The following is a 13578-nucleotide window of genomic DNA, read 5'->3' as shown; positions in this document are numbered from 1 at the left end:
GCCTCAGTTTTTGTTTCATAGGTTTAGCATCTGGCAGCAAGGGGATCTGATACTCCACTATCTCGGGGTCAATAACGGGCATGTCTTGATGAGACCGTGCAAAGATATCACTGAATTCTGCAAGCAGCTCTTTAAAATTCCAATGCTCCTCTGGGAATAACGTGGAGCCCACTTGAACCATTTGGGGATCGCCCTCATCTTTCAATTTTATAGAAATTACTTCTTCTTTTAATGGCTCAGCATGCCTTTCATCTTTCCTCTCGGTGAGGGCACAGATTTCCTTGGAAATATCCCCATCGAAATCTATCCCTTCATCGTCAGGGTCGACACAGTTTATGTATAAGTCATTGAAGTAGTCGGAAGCAGATTCTTTCATTTAATAAGACCTTTCAGGGTTGCCAAGTACAACAGAATCAAACTCGAAATAAAACTATGACATGGAGGGTCAAGAGGCACAAACTCGGACTCAGAGCTAGACTTAGACTCAGACGACTCAACAGACTCTGTGTCAGACTCAAACTCAGACATGTCGTCAATGCAAGTAAGGCGCGATTTGAAAATGCAATTTTTAATACTACCCTTGCTTCCACAATGAGAGGGGTAGGATCCTCAAGGGCGTCGGGCCCGAGCATGAGCACTTCGGCCTCTTCAGTCGCCTCGGCAAAACCCACTTGGGAGAACTCCTGGAATAGCAGTTCTAAGTTCCCTTGATCAAATGATCCCAGCCAGTCAATCTTCGCCTTAACCTGGCCTAGCTTCCTCTTGAATTCTGCCTTTGCCGGCTCCTCATCGAATGCGAAGCAGTCTCCCTCCATTGGAGGAGGTCTCGCGGCCTTGTAAACAGTAAGCTTAAGGGTCATGTTCCCAAAGGTCACCTCCATCTCGCCACTCCTCACATGAATATTAGCATTCACGGTCGCCAAGAAGGGACGACCAAGAATAATTGGAGTCTACTTTTTGAGGGTTTGTGCCGGTTCTGTGTCAAGGACTATGAAATCAGCCGAAAAGTAAACATCATTAACCTTTACAAGAACGTCCTCAGCTACTCCACGTGGCACCTTAATGGATTTTTCAGCTAATTGCAAAGTAACCGACGTGGGCTTCAACTCCCCAAACCCCAATTGTTCATACACCGAGTACAGAATCAAGTTGACACTAGCCCCTAAGTCTAAAAGTGCGCGCTCTATGGCATGTCTCCCAATGACTATATCAATAGTCAGGGTACCAGGATCTTGCAGCTTAGGGGGAGCGTCAGACTGAAAAATAGAGCTCACTTGTTTGGTGAGAATGACCTTTTTAGACACATTGGTTCGACTTTTCCTCTTTTGAGTGTAGAGGTCCTTCAGAAATTTTGCATAAGTTGGGACTTGTTTGATGGCATCTAGGAGTGGGATGTTAACTTTCACTTGCTTGAATACCTCAAGGATATCCTCCATAGATGCTCTCTTCTTAAGAAAAGGAAATGGTGCATCCAAACAAGATGGGAACGGGGCTTTAGGCTCATAGGGTGGCACTTTAGGACCCGCTGACACGGAAGTGGGTGATGCAGGTGTGACTGGAAGGGTTCCCTCCTTACTCTGTGAACTCAACTCCCCAAAGTCATCAGGGTCGGAGGGAGCCAAATGCTCCTTCGACTTCGCTTTCGCTGGTTGGGTTTCGACCTCTCTCTTATTACGCAATGTCATGACTACTTTAGCCTTAGCAGGGGGCGTTTCGTGAATCACAAACTGTCCTTTAGGGGGCTGAACAAGCTGATTGGGCAACCTACCTTCTTCCCTACGACTCAGTGCATTGGCTATTTGACCCACTTGGGTCTTGAGCCTCGCGATGGATTGTATATTGGTGCGCACTTGTTGTTGGGTGTCATTTAGTCTGTCAAGCGCTTGTAGCACCTTTTCCTCAAAGGATGGGTCCTGCGAGGATTGGATAGGTGCTTGTTGGAAGTTTTGCGAGCGATAGGCTGCAAGATAGAACGGAGTATTAAAAGGCCTAGGCTGCTGGGCAGAAGAACTGCCTTGCTCTTGTGATCTCCATGAGAAATTAGGATGCTTAGCCCAACCTGCGTTGTAAGTACTAGAATACGGATCATTACCCGGTTCGGAGAAACCTCGTGCATTAGAGTACCCCTGTGCAGCATTAACTTGCTCCTCCACAAAAATGGGGAATTGTGGGGCTGCAGGACAATCAGCAATGAAATGGGCCGGACTAGCACATAAAGAACATGCCTCCTGATAAGGTGGAGGCTATGGGGTGGCCAATCCCATACAAAGAAGCTTTTCAACCTTTTCAATCAATATTTCGACTTTTGAATTGAGGTCATGAGATGGTTTAATCTCATACGTACTTTGTGGCTTATCAGAACTAGTAGTGATTGACTTACCTCTCCTCTAAAAAAAAAAAAAACATTTTGTAGGGACCCTTCGCTCATAGTTTCGAACTGTAGAGACCCGTATTTATTTTAATAATTTTAATGCGAAATTATACTATGAAATGTGAAATATGAGATTTGGGGTCAATGTGGTAAGGTTGTTAGTGGAGGGGTGTGAGTGTGATTGGTGTTGGTGTTGGTGCTAGTATAAATAGGTGGGGGTGGTGTGTAGAGAGAGAGCTGCTAATCGTACAGCAAAAAACTGTACAACAGCGTGTACATATGGGTTTTGCGCCCGTCTCGGGTCCCGCAAAGATGATCGGAGCCGCTCATTTTGTTTAAAACATATTGTTTACGGTCGCTGTAAAAAGTCATCTCAATTCGATATTGGTAAAGGCGTTCACGAATCATCCAACTTTGCTCCACAACCCTTATGAAGCAAAGTTGGATGATTCGTAAACGCCTTTACCGATATCGGATTGAGATGATTTTTTACAGGGACCGTAAACAATATGTTTTGAACAAAATGAGCGACTCCGATCATCTTTGCGGGACTCGAGACGGGTGCAAAACCCATCTGTACATGCTGCTGTACAGCTTTTTGCTGTACCGCAATCTTTACTGGTGTAGAGAAGTAAAATTCTTTTTTTTCTCTCTCTCCCTCTATACTCTCCCGGCCGACTCTCTCTCTCTCTCTCTCTCTCTCTCTCTCTCTCTCTCTCTCTCTCACCTCTCCTCCAAACTTCTCTCTTCGATTTCATCTCCTTAGAATGAGATTTCGGAAAAATCTCAAGGAGTAAAGTTGTTCTACGTGACGAGATCTTCCTATCGATCCAAGAAGAATCATGATCGGAGCACTTTGAGGTTTCCTCCATGTCCGGGCTTGCTTCTAACCTTTGAGGTAGGGATCTCTTGCCTTCTTTATATGTTTATGTGTTGGTTTGATATACAAGAATCAAGCTTGATAATCTATTTTGAGTCTTGAATAAATCTAGTGAATGCTGAAAATTTCGTGGGTTCTGGTAATCTGTCTTTTTTGGGGCCCTTCTGCTAGGAATCAATTTTTGGTGTCTTACTGTTAAATTATGTTTCAATACGAAGATTTCAGTACCAAGATCATGCAAAACTGATAATCACACAATTAGTTATGAATTTTTGAATACCGGTTGTTTCCTGGATGTGCGAATCTGTGCGTGGCTGGCTTCTTTTAACGTCCTGGGCATGTTGAACACCTTGGGTGGCTTTGGGTCTTTTACAGGAGCTAGATGTTTAAGTTAAGAAGGGATTGGAGTTGGAATCAAGTAATTTGGTTAAGTATACATTTTTTGGTAAATTTCTAAAGCAGGGTTGGTTGACTGGTGCGAAAATGGTTGCGAAACTGTTTTTCTTTTGATTGTTGGGTTAATCTCCTCTTGTTTCTGAACCTGGGATTTTTATTTAGTGTAGGGCTTGTCGTGGTGCAACTTTTGGCTTTGGTTTCACTATTTTTGGGTTTAAGATGAGAGAGCTATGATTTTTCAATCAATTTTACTTCTTTCCGCGTAGAATCTGACAGCACCGGCGGACTTTGGTAAAATGGCCATAACTCCTAGCTCGGGACTCAAAAAGATGCACCGTTTGTTTTGTTAGAAATTAGACACATAGAGCTTTCCAACGATGCATCCCATGCATCATGGGTATGCCCGAGCAATAACAGATTTGTATCCAAAGTTGACCAAAATTCTGCCTTGCACCAGTTTCACTATTACGCTGAGCTATAATCGCAAGGCCATAGTAAGGTTACCCGAACTCCGTTTTTGATGTATGACCTATGGATCGAAGAAAAAGAAGTATACTTTTTCAATGGTTTAAGTGTCGTCCTTGAATTAAGAGATATGCATTGTTGGTGTATTGACATTGATGTTGTTTGATACTTAGAGAAAAATAAACAGTTTTTCTTCTTTATGTGTTGTATCCATGGGGTTGGTTTAGTATGCGTGTTTTGGTATGTGGTTTCAATTTAAGAGATGTGAAAAGTTGATTTTGTTAAAAGGGTATGTTTTAGTAAATGAATCGGTAAAGAGAAAGTGGTCGTTCGAGAACCTAAGGTGTATCTAAGTCTTTAAAAATAGAAACGTGATAACAGAAAATGATATTGGTAATGGTAAGCCTAGAATCTAAGTAAAAAGTGTGTGAGTATGTGTGTGTGTGAGCTTTTCGATGTCCAGCGTGATTAAAGTGTCACATGTATTGATGTGTCGATATGCAAGCGAATGCCTTGGTGTTAATGTTATTTAGTTGATGAAGATATGTGGTGGATTTACTACATGAAAGAGTTGGACTTGGGGTGTTCTTATTGTTATAATCGTGAAGATGGTATTGTTTATGCATAGTTAATCTTTGAGTTGGCTTGATCGATGTGTTTTGTAGTACATCGAGATTGGGAAAAAGCGCTTGATGTTGATGTTATCTGATTGATGAGATTAATCGATTGTAGTCCAAGGGTTGTAATAGGGAGGTATTGTAACGCAAGGGGTGGTAATGCAAAAACCCAACTAATGGGTTATATTTTACTGCAACGCAAGGGGTGGTAATGCAGACGGCAACGCAAAGGGTGGAAATGCCGAAACCCAACCATTGGGTGATGTTTACTGTAATGCAAGGGGTGGTAATACAGAAGGTTGTGAGTATTGATATGTTGATTTAGAATGTGAAATTTAGTCAGAACGAGGCACTCATGTGAGAAACTATGAACTTTTAACCTGAATTGGTGTCTTGGATGGTTTGAAGTGTCGATGCTTGCTTTCTTCCTTCTTATAGACTTCCTAAATTATAATGGCTTGATGAATTAGGATTGGTTTGGTAATTTATTTGGTATGGAGATGTGTTAATTTGAGGCTGTAGATGTGATAATATCTATTGTGAAAGAGTTACGTTAGTATTGTAATTTAAAGTACTTATAATGATAAACTTGGTTAAAGAACTCGGAGTTGTCTCTTAGTCACTGGAATGAAAACATAGGAGTACGTTTTGAGTTTGGTAATGACAGTCTAAGTTTATTCAAGATAGAAGTGGGTGCGTGTGCATGTGTAACTGAGTGTCAGTATTTGAGAAATGAAGTTAAATATTTTTCCAACATGAGTATGGTATTTTGTGTTCCACTTTTTGACAAAACAAATCTGTCTTTGAAAAATATTCTTTTTGGTATCTGCCTTCATATCTGCATATAATTTAGGTACGGATATCTCTACGAGCTAGTGTAGCTCACCCTATCTTTTCAGGCACCCGCCTTGGCACTTAGCTTGGATTGCATGGAGTGCACTTTGAGACGTCTTTGAGTGTCACGCCCTCGATTTTCAGCTAAAATAATAATATATTTTCCACAACAAAAGTCTTCCTCTCAAACTATATTTACCCTTAACTGTCATACCAATCCAAATAAAGAATCAAAGTCTCTTCTTCTACTCTCTAAATTTTTTTTTTACGTAAAGTCTCCAAAACATCTTCCATTAAAAAGGGCTTCACAATAATCAAAGAGATGACTTTATACATAGCTTTACATATGTTCAAACCAAAAGATACTACATTCAATTGCGGGTGAAGTACACAACATGAATTAGACTAGATGATAAACAACTCCTTAATAATTCCAATGAAGCTCTCAAGAGACGTCTCAATGTGCACTCCATGCAATCCAAGCTAAGTGCCATGGCGAGTACTTGAAAGGATAGGGTGAGCTACACTAGCTCGTAGAGATATCCATACCTAAATTACATGCAGAAGTGAAGACAGATCACAAGGGAAAACATTTTCCAAAAGCATACTTGTTTTGTCAAAAGTGAAGCTCAAAATGTCATACTCATGCTGGAAAATATTTAACTCCATTTCTCAAGCACCGACACTCTCACCCACACACACCAATATTCTTAAAAATCTCAGCGTACCGCTACGGCATTACACAAACCAATCCTTGCTTTTTCATTTCCATTTCAATGACCTAAAGATTAGTCTGAGTTCTTTAACAAAATGTTTTCACTTCCTTTTCTCATACAACTAACCAACCTCTCACCAAAAATATACACACTAGGCATGCTGAGCTAGAACATAAGGTAAGTCGAACAATACCGCACCTCAACAACAAGGAAACTCACCTGTCAATCCCAAATCAAACTTCAAATCTCAACATCTAGCAAAACTCCTCCACATTAAGATTTCCCTTATAAGTCTGACAAGCAAATACCATATATGAAACTCTCACAATGCATCACACCACGAAGTACCAATTATACATTCACACAGAACAAGATGCCTATCACACATCAGGAGAACAAGCCACAATGATTTGGAGGTCTAAAGGGAAAAATAAAAGAAAACATCTATTGACACATTAGATGTTCCAAGTTACCAACTCAAACTGACATTTTCAATCTAAGTATGATAATAAATAATAACAAGATTCTCCGTTTTCACCATGTCACGCGTTTCGATTTTATTTCGGGGCATTAAGAACCCCGTGCGTCCTATGTTCATTCCGGCATCACACCTTTCAGTAGATTCGTGGCTTTCTTGTGCACTTTTGGACATTAGGGACCCCGTGCGTCCAATATTCATTCCGGCATCTCACCTTTCGTTAGATCCGTGGCATTCTTGCGCACTTCCGGGCATTAAGGACCCCGTGCGTCCAATATTCATTCCGGCATCTCACCTTTCAGTGGATCCGTGGCTTTCTTGTGTACTTCTGAGCATTAAGGACCCCGTGCGCCCAATATTCATTCCGGCATCTCACCTTTTGGTGGATCCGTGGCTTTCTTGTGCACTTCCGGGCATTAAGGACCCCGTGCATCCAATATTCATTCCGGCATCTCACCTTTCGGTGGATCCGTGGCTTTCTTGTGCACTTCCGGGCATTAAGGACCCCGTGCGTCCAATATTCATTCCGGCATCTCACCTTTCCATGGATCCGTGGCTTTCTTATTACCATTCAATTATCCACCATGCCACTCATATAATGTCACATATTCTCATTGAGCAAGTAATTTCATTATCCAACATTTCTCCACTTCCCACACATAGCAAAGACACATAATAAACCAAACCATGGATACAACACATAAAGAGGAAAAACTGTTCATTTTTCTCTGAGTATCGATTAACATCAAAATCAAGTTATTTTCTCGCATATCCATACACCAATAATGTATATCCCTTATACACCACAAGTTCTCACGTATTCTTGTTTCAATATACTTATCTACATCGCACTTCTCATTTTCTATTTTATTAACAAACTAATCATTAGTCAATACGTACTCCAACGTGTCAATCAATCCTATAAGATCTCAATATCATGGAAGTAAGTCAAGACAATCAAACCTAAGTAGACCATTCATTTCACTACTCATATTCCATTTTATTCCCACACCTTTCCTTGAAATCCATATATCCTACCACATCATCATATCTCAAATGATAACATCAACTTTTATACTTACTAGTTCTCTTTAACCAACACTTAGTCATCTAGATCAACTCATCCTATCCCCACATATCAAATTGGCGAAACTAATCATTTACATTTGACCATATCCAATTAAACAACATGAATTCCAGAGCGACACTTAAACCATTGAAAAGTAGACTTCTACTCCTTTGAATCCATAGGTCATACATCAAAAACAGAGTTCGGGTAACCTAACTACGGCCTTGCGATTATAGCTTCAACATAACAGTAAAAACTGGTGCAAAGGCAGATTTAGGTCAATTTTGGATGCAAATCTGTTATCGCTCAGACATACCCATGATGCATGGGATGTATCGTTGGAAAGCTCTATGTGTCTAGTTTCTAACAAAACAAACGGTGCATCATTTCGAGTCCCGAGCTAGGAGTTATGGCCATTATACCAAAGTCCGCCGGTGCTGTCAGATTCTACGCGGGAATAAGTAAAATTGATTGAAAAATCATAACTCTTTCATCTTAAACCCAAAAATATTGAAACCAACACCAAAAGTTGCACCACTACAAGCCCTACACTCAGTTAAAATCCCAGGTTCAGAAACGAGAGGAGGTTAACCCAACCATCAAAAGAAAAACCGATTCGCAACCATTTTCGCCCCAGTCAACCAACCCTGCTTTAGAAATTCACCAAAAACTGTATACTTAACCAAATTACTTGATTCCAACGCCAATCCCTTCTTAACTTAAATATGCAGCTCCTGTAAAAGACCCAAAGCCACCCAAAATGTTCATCATGCCGAGAAAGTTAAAAGAAGACAGCCACGCACAGAATCGCCCATTCAACAACAAGCCAGTATTCAAAAAAATCATAACTAATTGTGTGATTATCAGTTTCGTATGATATTGGTACCGAAATCTTCGTATTGAAACGAACTTTAACAGTTATGAAGACACCAAAAAATTGATTCCTAGCAGAAGGCCCCCAAAAAGACAGATTACCAGAACCCACGAAATTTTCAGCATACACTAGATTTATTCAAGACTCAAAATAGATGATCAAACTTAATCCTTGCCCATCAAACCAACACTTAACACATATAAAGAAGGCTGGAGATCCCTACCTCAAGTATCAAGACCAAGCTTTGAGCTCAAACCAAACCCTAGCCTCCAAATCCGAAATATGCCTCCACCGAGCTCTTCCCACGCGATCCGAGGGCCGAGGATGTAGAGATGTGCGTGGGTTTTCAAGGATTGATGGTGGAGTAGCAAGAATTTGGTTAAGGGAGTGAGAGAGAGGAGACCGAGAGAAAGGGAGAGGAGGGAGAGAGAGCTTGCGTTAAAAAAAGAAAAGGGGAAAGTGAAGTGTTCTCCTGGTGTGTGTTGACACATATAGCCCTAATGCACTAACACCCCTCTATTGAACAAACATCACATAATAACACCCAACTCATACACCCTCACACATTAACAACAACATTTTGTTCAAAACTTAAATTCATATATATATATATATATATATATATTTTTTTATAGACCAATTGCATTATAAATACCAAAAATTAAATGATGAAATTACGGGTCTCTACATTGAGAGCTTCATTGGAATCATTAAGGAGTTGTTTATCATCAAGTTTAAATCATGTCGTGTACTTGTCTTGCGATTGAAGATTGTACCTTTTGGTTATAAAATATGGATAAACTCCTTTCCTTGATTATTGTGAAGCCCCTTTCAATGAAAGACGTTTGGGAGACTATGTAAAAAAAAAAAAATTAAGAGAGAAGAAGAAGAATAGACTTTGATTCTTTGTTTGGTTTGGCATGACATTTAAGGGTAAATATAATTGAGGGAAAGACTTTTGTTTGTAGAAAATGTATTATTATTTTGTTGAAAATTGAGGACGTGACACAAACAATTGCCAGGCTTCCTCTTCATTCTTAACCATCATAGAGCCTCCACATGAGGCATCAACCATCACACGATGCGGCAGAAGAAGCCCGGAATAAAAACTCTGTACTAATTGCCACTTAGGTATGTCATGGTGCAGACACTTACGGATGAGATCCCTATATCTCTCCCAAGACTCATAGAACTATTCATTCTCAGCTTGTTGGAAAGTGATAATCTCCTGCCGAAGTTTGAGTGTTTTTCTTATGGGGAAGAATTTCTTAGGGAATGTCGCACTCATTTGCACCCAAGATGTTATAGAATTAGCTGGCAAAGTACTAAGCAATTGTTTGGCATTCCCTATCAAAGTGAATTGAAAGAAAATCAATCTCAATGCATCCATTGGAAAATTACGAATTAAAAGCGTGGAATTGAGGGCTTCAAATTCAATGATGTGTTGATATGGATCTGTAGACACCTCATTCTGGACTGTCCAGATAATGTTATTTGTCGATCTTTTATTGCCCCGATGATGATTTTGGTCGAGAACAGTCTAAGGATAATGGTGTGTTTGAGCTTTGAGCGTCCCGAGCCTCTTTTAAACCCCTTTCAAAACCCCTCAAACCAGAGCCAAACGGCCCCAGCAAAACCCAACTAGCTTACCCCAGTACCTTGATGACGTACGCCAGTTAGCTGCCACGTGTCAGTCATCGACCGTTGACTCAGCTATCACCGGCGCACGCCAGTCCATAAGTGGCGCACGCCAGTTAAGTCCAGTCAAATCAACTTTATTCAGCCACATGGACGAGACTTTTGTGCCACCCTGACGTCGGCCACAGTCTCCCTGATGATTGCATTCGGCAGGGACGCCCCCCTTCTCTCCTACACCCCCCATCAAGGCAAGTCCCATGCATTTAATGCATGGGAGGCTCCAACCTTGCCCAAACTAGCCAAACATGGCCTTGCCCAAACTGATCTCAGTCCCTCTCTCCTCTATAAATACCCCCCTTGCATTCATTTGCAAGGGGTTAGCCACATTAAGAAAGAAAAAGAAGTTCCCTTCTCCTCTCTTCTTGCCTTTTTTTTCTCTTCTTCCATTGAAAGAGAAAGGAGAGCAGTCCACTTCCATATACCCACTGATGTTCAGTCACCATACAACCTCTCTCTTCAACCTCTAAAGCTCAATACCACCTCCAAACTTCAATACAAAAAGGTATACCACCTTTACATCCCTTTCTGTTTTCAGCTCCTGAGGGGGACCAGTAAGGTCCAGGCTAGTAAACAATACTAGTCCTGGCCTTAAACTGGTAAAATACAAAGATCGTGTGAGGTGCTACGTGGCGCACGCCAGTGTCATTCAGCCGTACGCCAGTAATGGTGGTACGTGCACTACTGGCGTGGGGATCATCGGTCACCTGTTCTTGCTTTAATGTCTTCTTTTATCACCTAGCAGCATGCTAAGAACCAGTTTATTGCTTTTTGTGTTTAGACTTAATTAGTTGTAACATCCATTACTTGCTCTCATTTTGTCTTGAAAGGCCTTTGGGATCCTTCTGGTCGTGTTCCAGAGCCCAGATGATGCAAAGCCAAGCACTGGACTGTGGTATTACATGCGTACGGCACTTGACACTGGCGTACGGCAGTAGGCCCACGATCCAGTGACTGGCCCTTGCATCTTAGTGTAATTTTGGCCTATTTCCTGTCCCCGCATTGTTTTTGGGGTATTATGCTACTTTTCTTGGCTTGAAGCCACCTCCTATGTCTGTAACTGTGTATATTAGGTTCTTAAACAGCGTGGTTTGCCCTGGGTGTGTGCTGGTCCTTTTCCAGAGCCCAGAGGATTGCAAACAAAGACTGAGAAACCAAACAAGTGGAGTACGCCAGTTATGGGGTGGCGTGCGCATGTCTAATCAGCATGCAGTGGCTCGGCTAGTGCATGTTGGCAGAATCTGCCCACGTTGCTTCGTGGCAGCGTACTTCAGTTTATTCGGGTTGCTCAGTGCTTGTTCTCAATCTATATTTAGCATTGCAATCAAATTATCCATATACGTTTTGACATATAAATGTAGCTTGTTACAGCTTTCATCCCCATTAATTGTTCCCCCGCCCTAACTGGCTAAAAAGTGACCAAATGAGAGAAAAATGCAAACGTTTTATGAAGAAAAATGCGTGAGTAGAGACCGATCTCCGGATTGGGAGAGAGGGGTGCCATAAAACCCTTCCCCTCTCGTAAACTGGCTCCCGAACCTCAGATATCGAAGGTGACGACGGACCGGTCCATGCCTTTTGCAAAATCAAACAAACGTGACAAACGTTTTCGAGTTCGATTCCTTGGGTGCTCTCACCGCTAAAACCCGAGTGGCGACTCTGAATCGAAGCGTTTCGCCGCGCTCTTCCGAAAAAGGGCCGCGCCTGATTTTCACAAACTAAATTTTCGGGGCGCGTGCCCACAGTGGCGACTCTGCTGGGGACTCATTGCATTGATTGGCATTTGGCGATTAATACATAAATGAACAAATTTCAAAAGCTTGTCAAAACAGTACGCTCCGCGCTGCTAAAGAACGGAATGGTAACGTAACAGGATCTCAGCGTCCGACCAATCCGAACTGGGGCTTTTACTATTGTTCACTTGTGCAATTTTCTCCAAGTGTTGATTAATAAAAGTGAGCCAAATTCAAAAGGGCATTTTTTCCAAAACATTGCTTTTTCTCTCTCGTCGAATCATTCTTCGGCATTCTCCGTTCGTATCGTTGGTTGGTCAGCCCCGTTGAGGTGTTTTGGGTAACCGGCACAGTTTACTGGGGCCCGGGGTCCTCGAACGCCCAACAACCTTGGACGATGATGAGTCATACTACCGTTCGACCATTGCTTTGCTCTACGCGTTGCAGTGGGAGGTATATCGCGGCTCTAGTCAGAGGAACCCCTTTAAGCCAAAACCGGCCTCTACAGCGCTTACAAAGCATTAGAACCTTTCAACCTAAGACAGGAACCCGCAGGGTAGGATTACCTGCTTCTAACCCCATATCCTATCTATGTGTTACCGTTTTCCATGTCGCATGCTTGTACATACATTCATGACCGAGTTGCATAGGAGCATGCTAGGGCAGCTTTTAGGATGTCTTTTGTCGAGTCTGCCTCGCGCCCGTTCGGCGTTGCCTTGGACCGATGACAAGTCGTGCATCTCGTTATTGCACGTTACAAAAATTTTCAAAGTCCTTAATCAATGAGACTTCGGGAAATCAACACTTTCTAAGTCTTTGCCCAATACCCCATCGAGGTTTCAAACCGAAAAACTAGGAACAACGGAGAGAATGTCGTGATGCTTACACCACTCAGGTTAAAAGTGCCAATCACTTACACCGCTCAAGCTCCGGCACAGTGCTGCTTACGCCATTTCGGTTACGGTATCACGCCATCTACACCGAGTTGTTCCGAGCTCAAACTTTGAAACTTCGAGAAGGGAGAAAGTCAAAGACTTAGGCTGTTTTGGCATCTCTTAGTAACATTCGATTCAATCAAGGATACACCGTCGAAAAGAAAATCCGAGGATTCTATGGCAACTGTCCAAGTGCCGTAAGGCAGACTCTCTCTAGCTTTAGAGTCTAGGAGGACACCGACGACGTTGGCATGATCATTTTTTCCATTCTTGTCGATTCTTTCAAATAAAATGACTGCGGGCTGTCACTGAGCTCTTATACCTTGCTGTCTAGTCATGCCGATCTCAGAGCAGAGTTCCGAAATCAAGAGCCAAACCTACTTGGGACCGTCCATCGAGTCTGTTTGAGGGTGTGATTCGGGGTTTGTCTTTCAGTCAACCGCAACGGAAACTCAGGCCTGCACTCTGTCACGGGAGGATTCGCTACCAACTACTCCGCACGAGTCTCCTCCGTC

General features: G+C 42.1%; 1 protein-coding gene and 1 long non-coding RNA gene across 2 annotated transcripts; one reads left to right on the top strand and one right to left on the bottom strand.

The window, feature by feature from the left end:
- Positions 1 to 950: 950 nt before the first annotated feature.
- LOC131306808 (uncharacterized) lies at positions 951 to 2945 on the bottom strand. Its single transcript, XM_058333234.1, has 2 exons — positions 2942 to 2945; positions 951 to 2173 (listed from the first exon to the last, which is right to left on the bottom strand). The coding sequence occupies exons 1-2, from the start codon at positions 2943 to 2945 to the stop codon at positions 951 to 953; spliced, it is 1227 nt and encodes a 408-aa protein (XP_058189217.1).
- A 110-nt stretch (positions 2946 to 3055) lies between these two features.
- LOC131308214 (uncharacterized) lies at positions 3056 to 9702 on the top strand. The gene is made up of 3 exons (XR_009194377.1): positions 3056 to 3269; positions 5629 to 5687; positions 9395 to 9702. It is a non-coding gene; the product is annotated as an uncharacterized LOC131308214 (long non-coding RNA).
- The last annotated feature ends 3876 nt before the right edge of the window (positions 9703 to 13578 follow it).

The sequence above is a fragment of the Rhododendron vialii genome, chromosome 11a (genome assembly GCF_030253575.1).
Source record: "Rhododendron vialii isolate Sample 1 chromosome 11a, ASM3025357v1".
NCBI lineage: Eukaryota > Viridiplantae > Streptophyta > Magnoliopsida > Ericales > Ericaceae > Rhododendron > Rhododendron vialii.
Note: the sequence above shows the minus strand (reverse complement) of the source record. Positions and strands in the feature narration are given on the sequence as shown.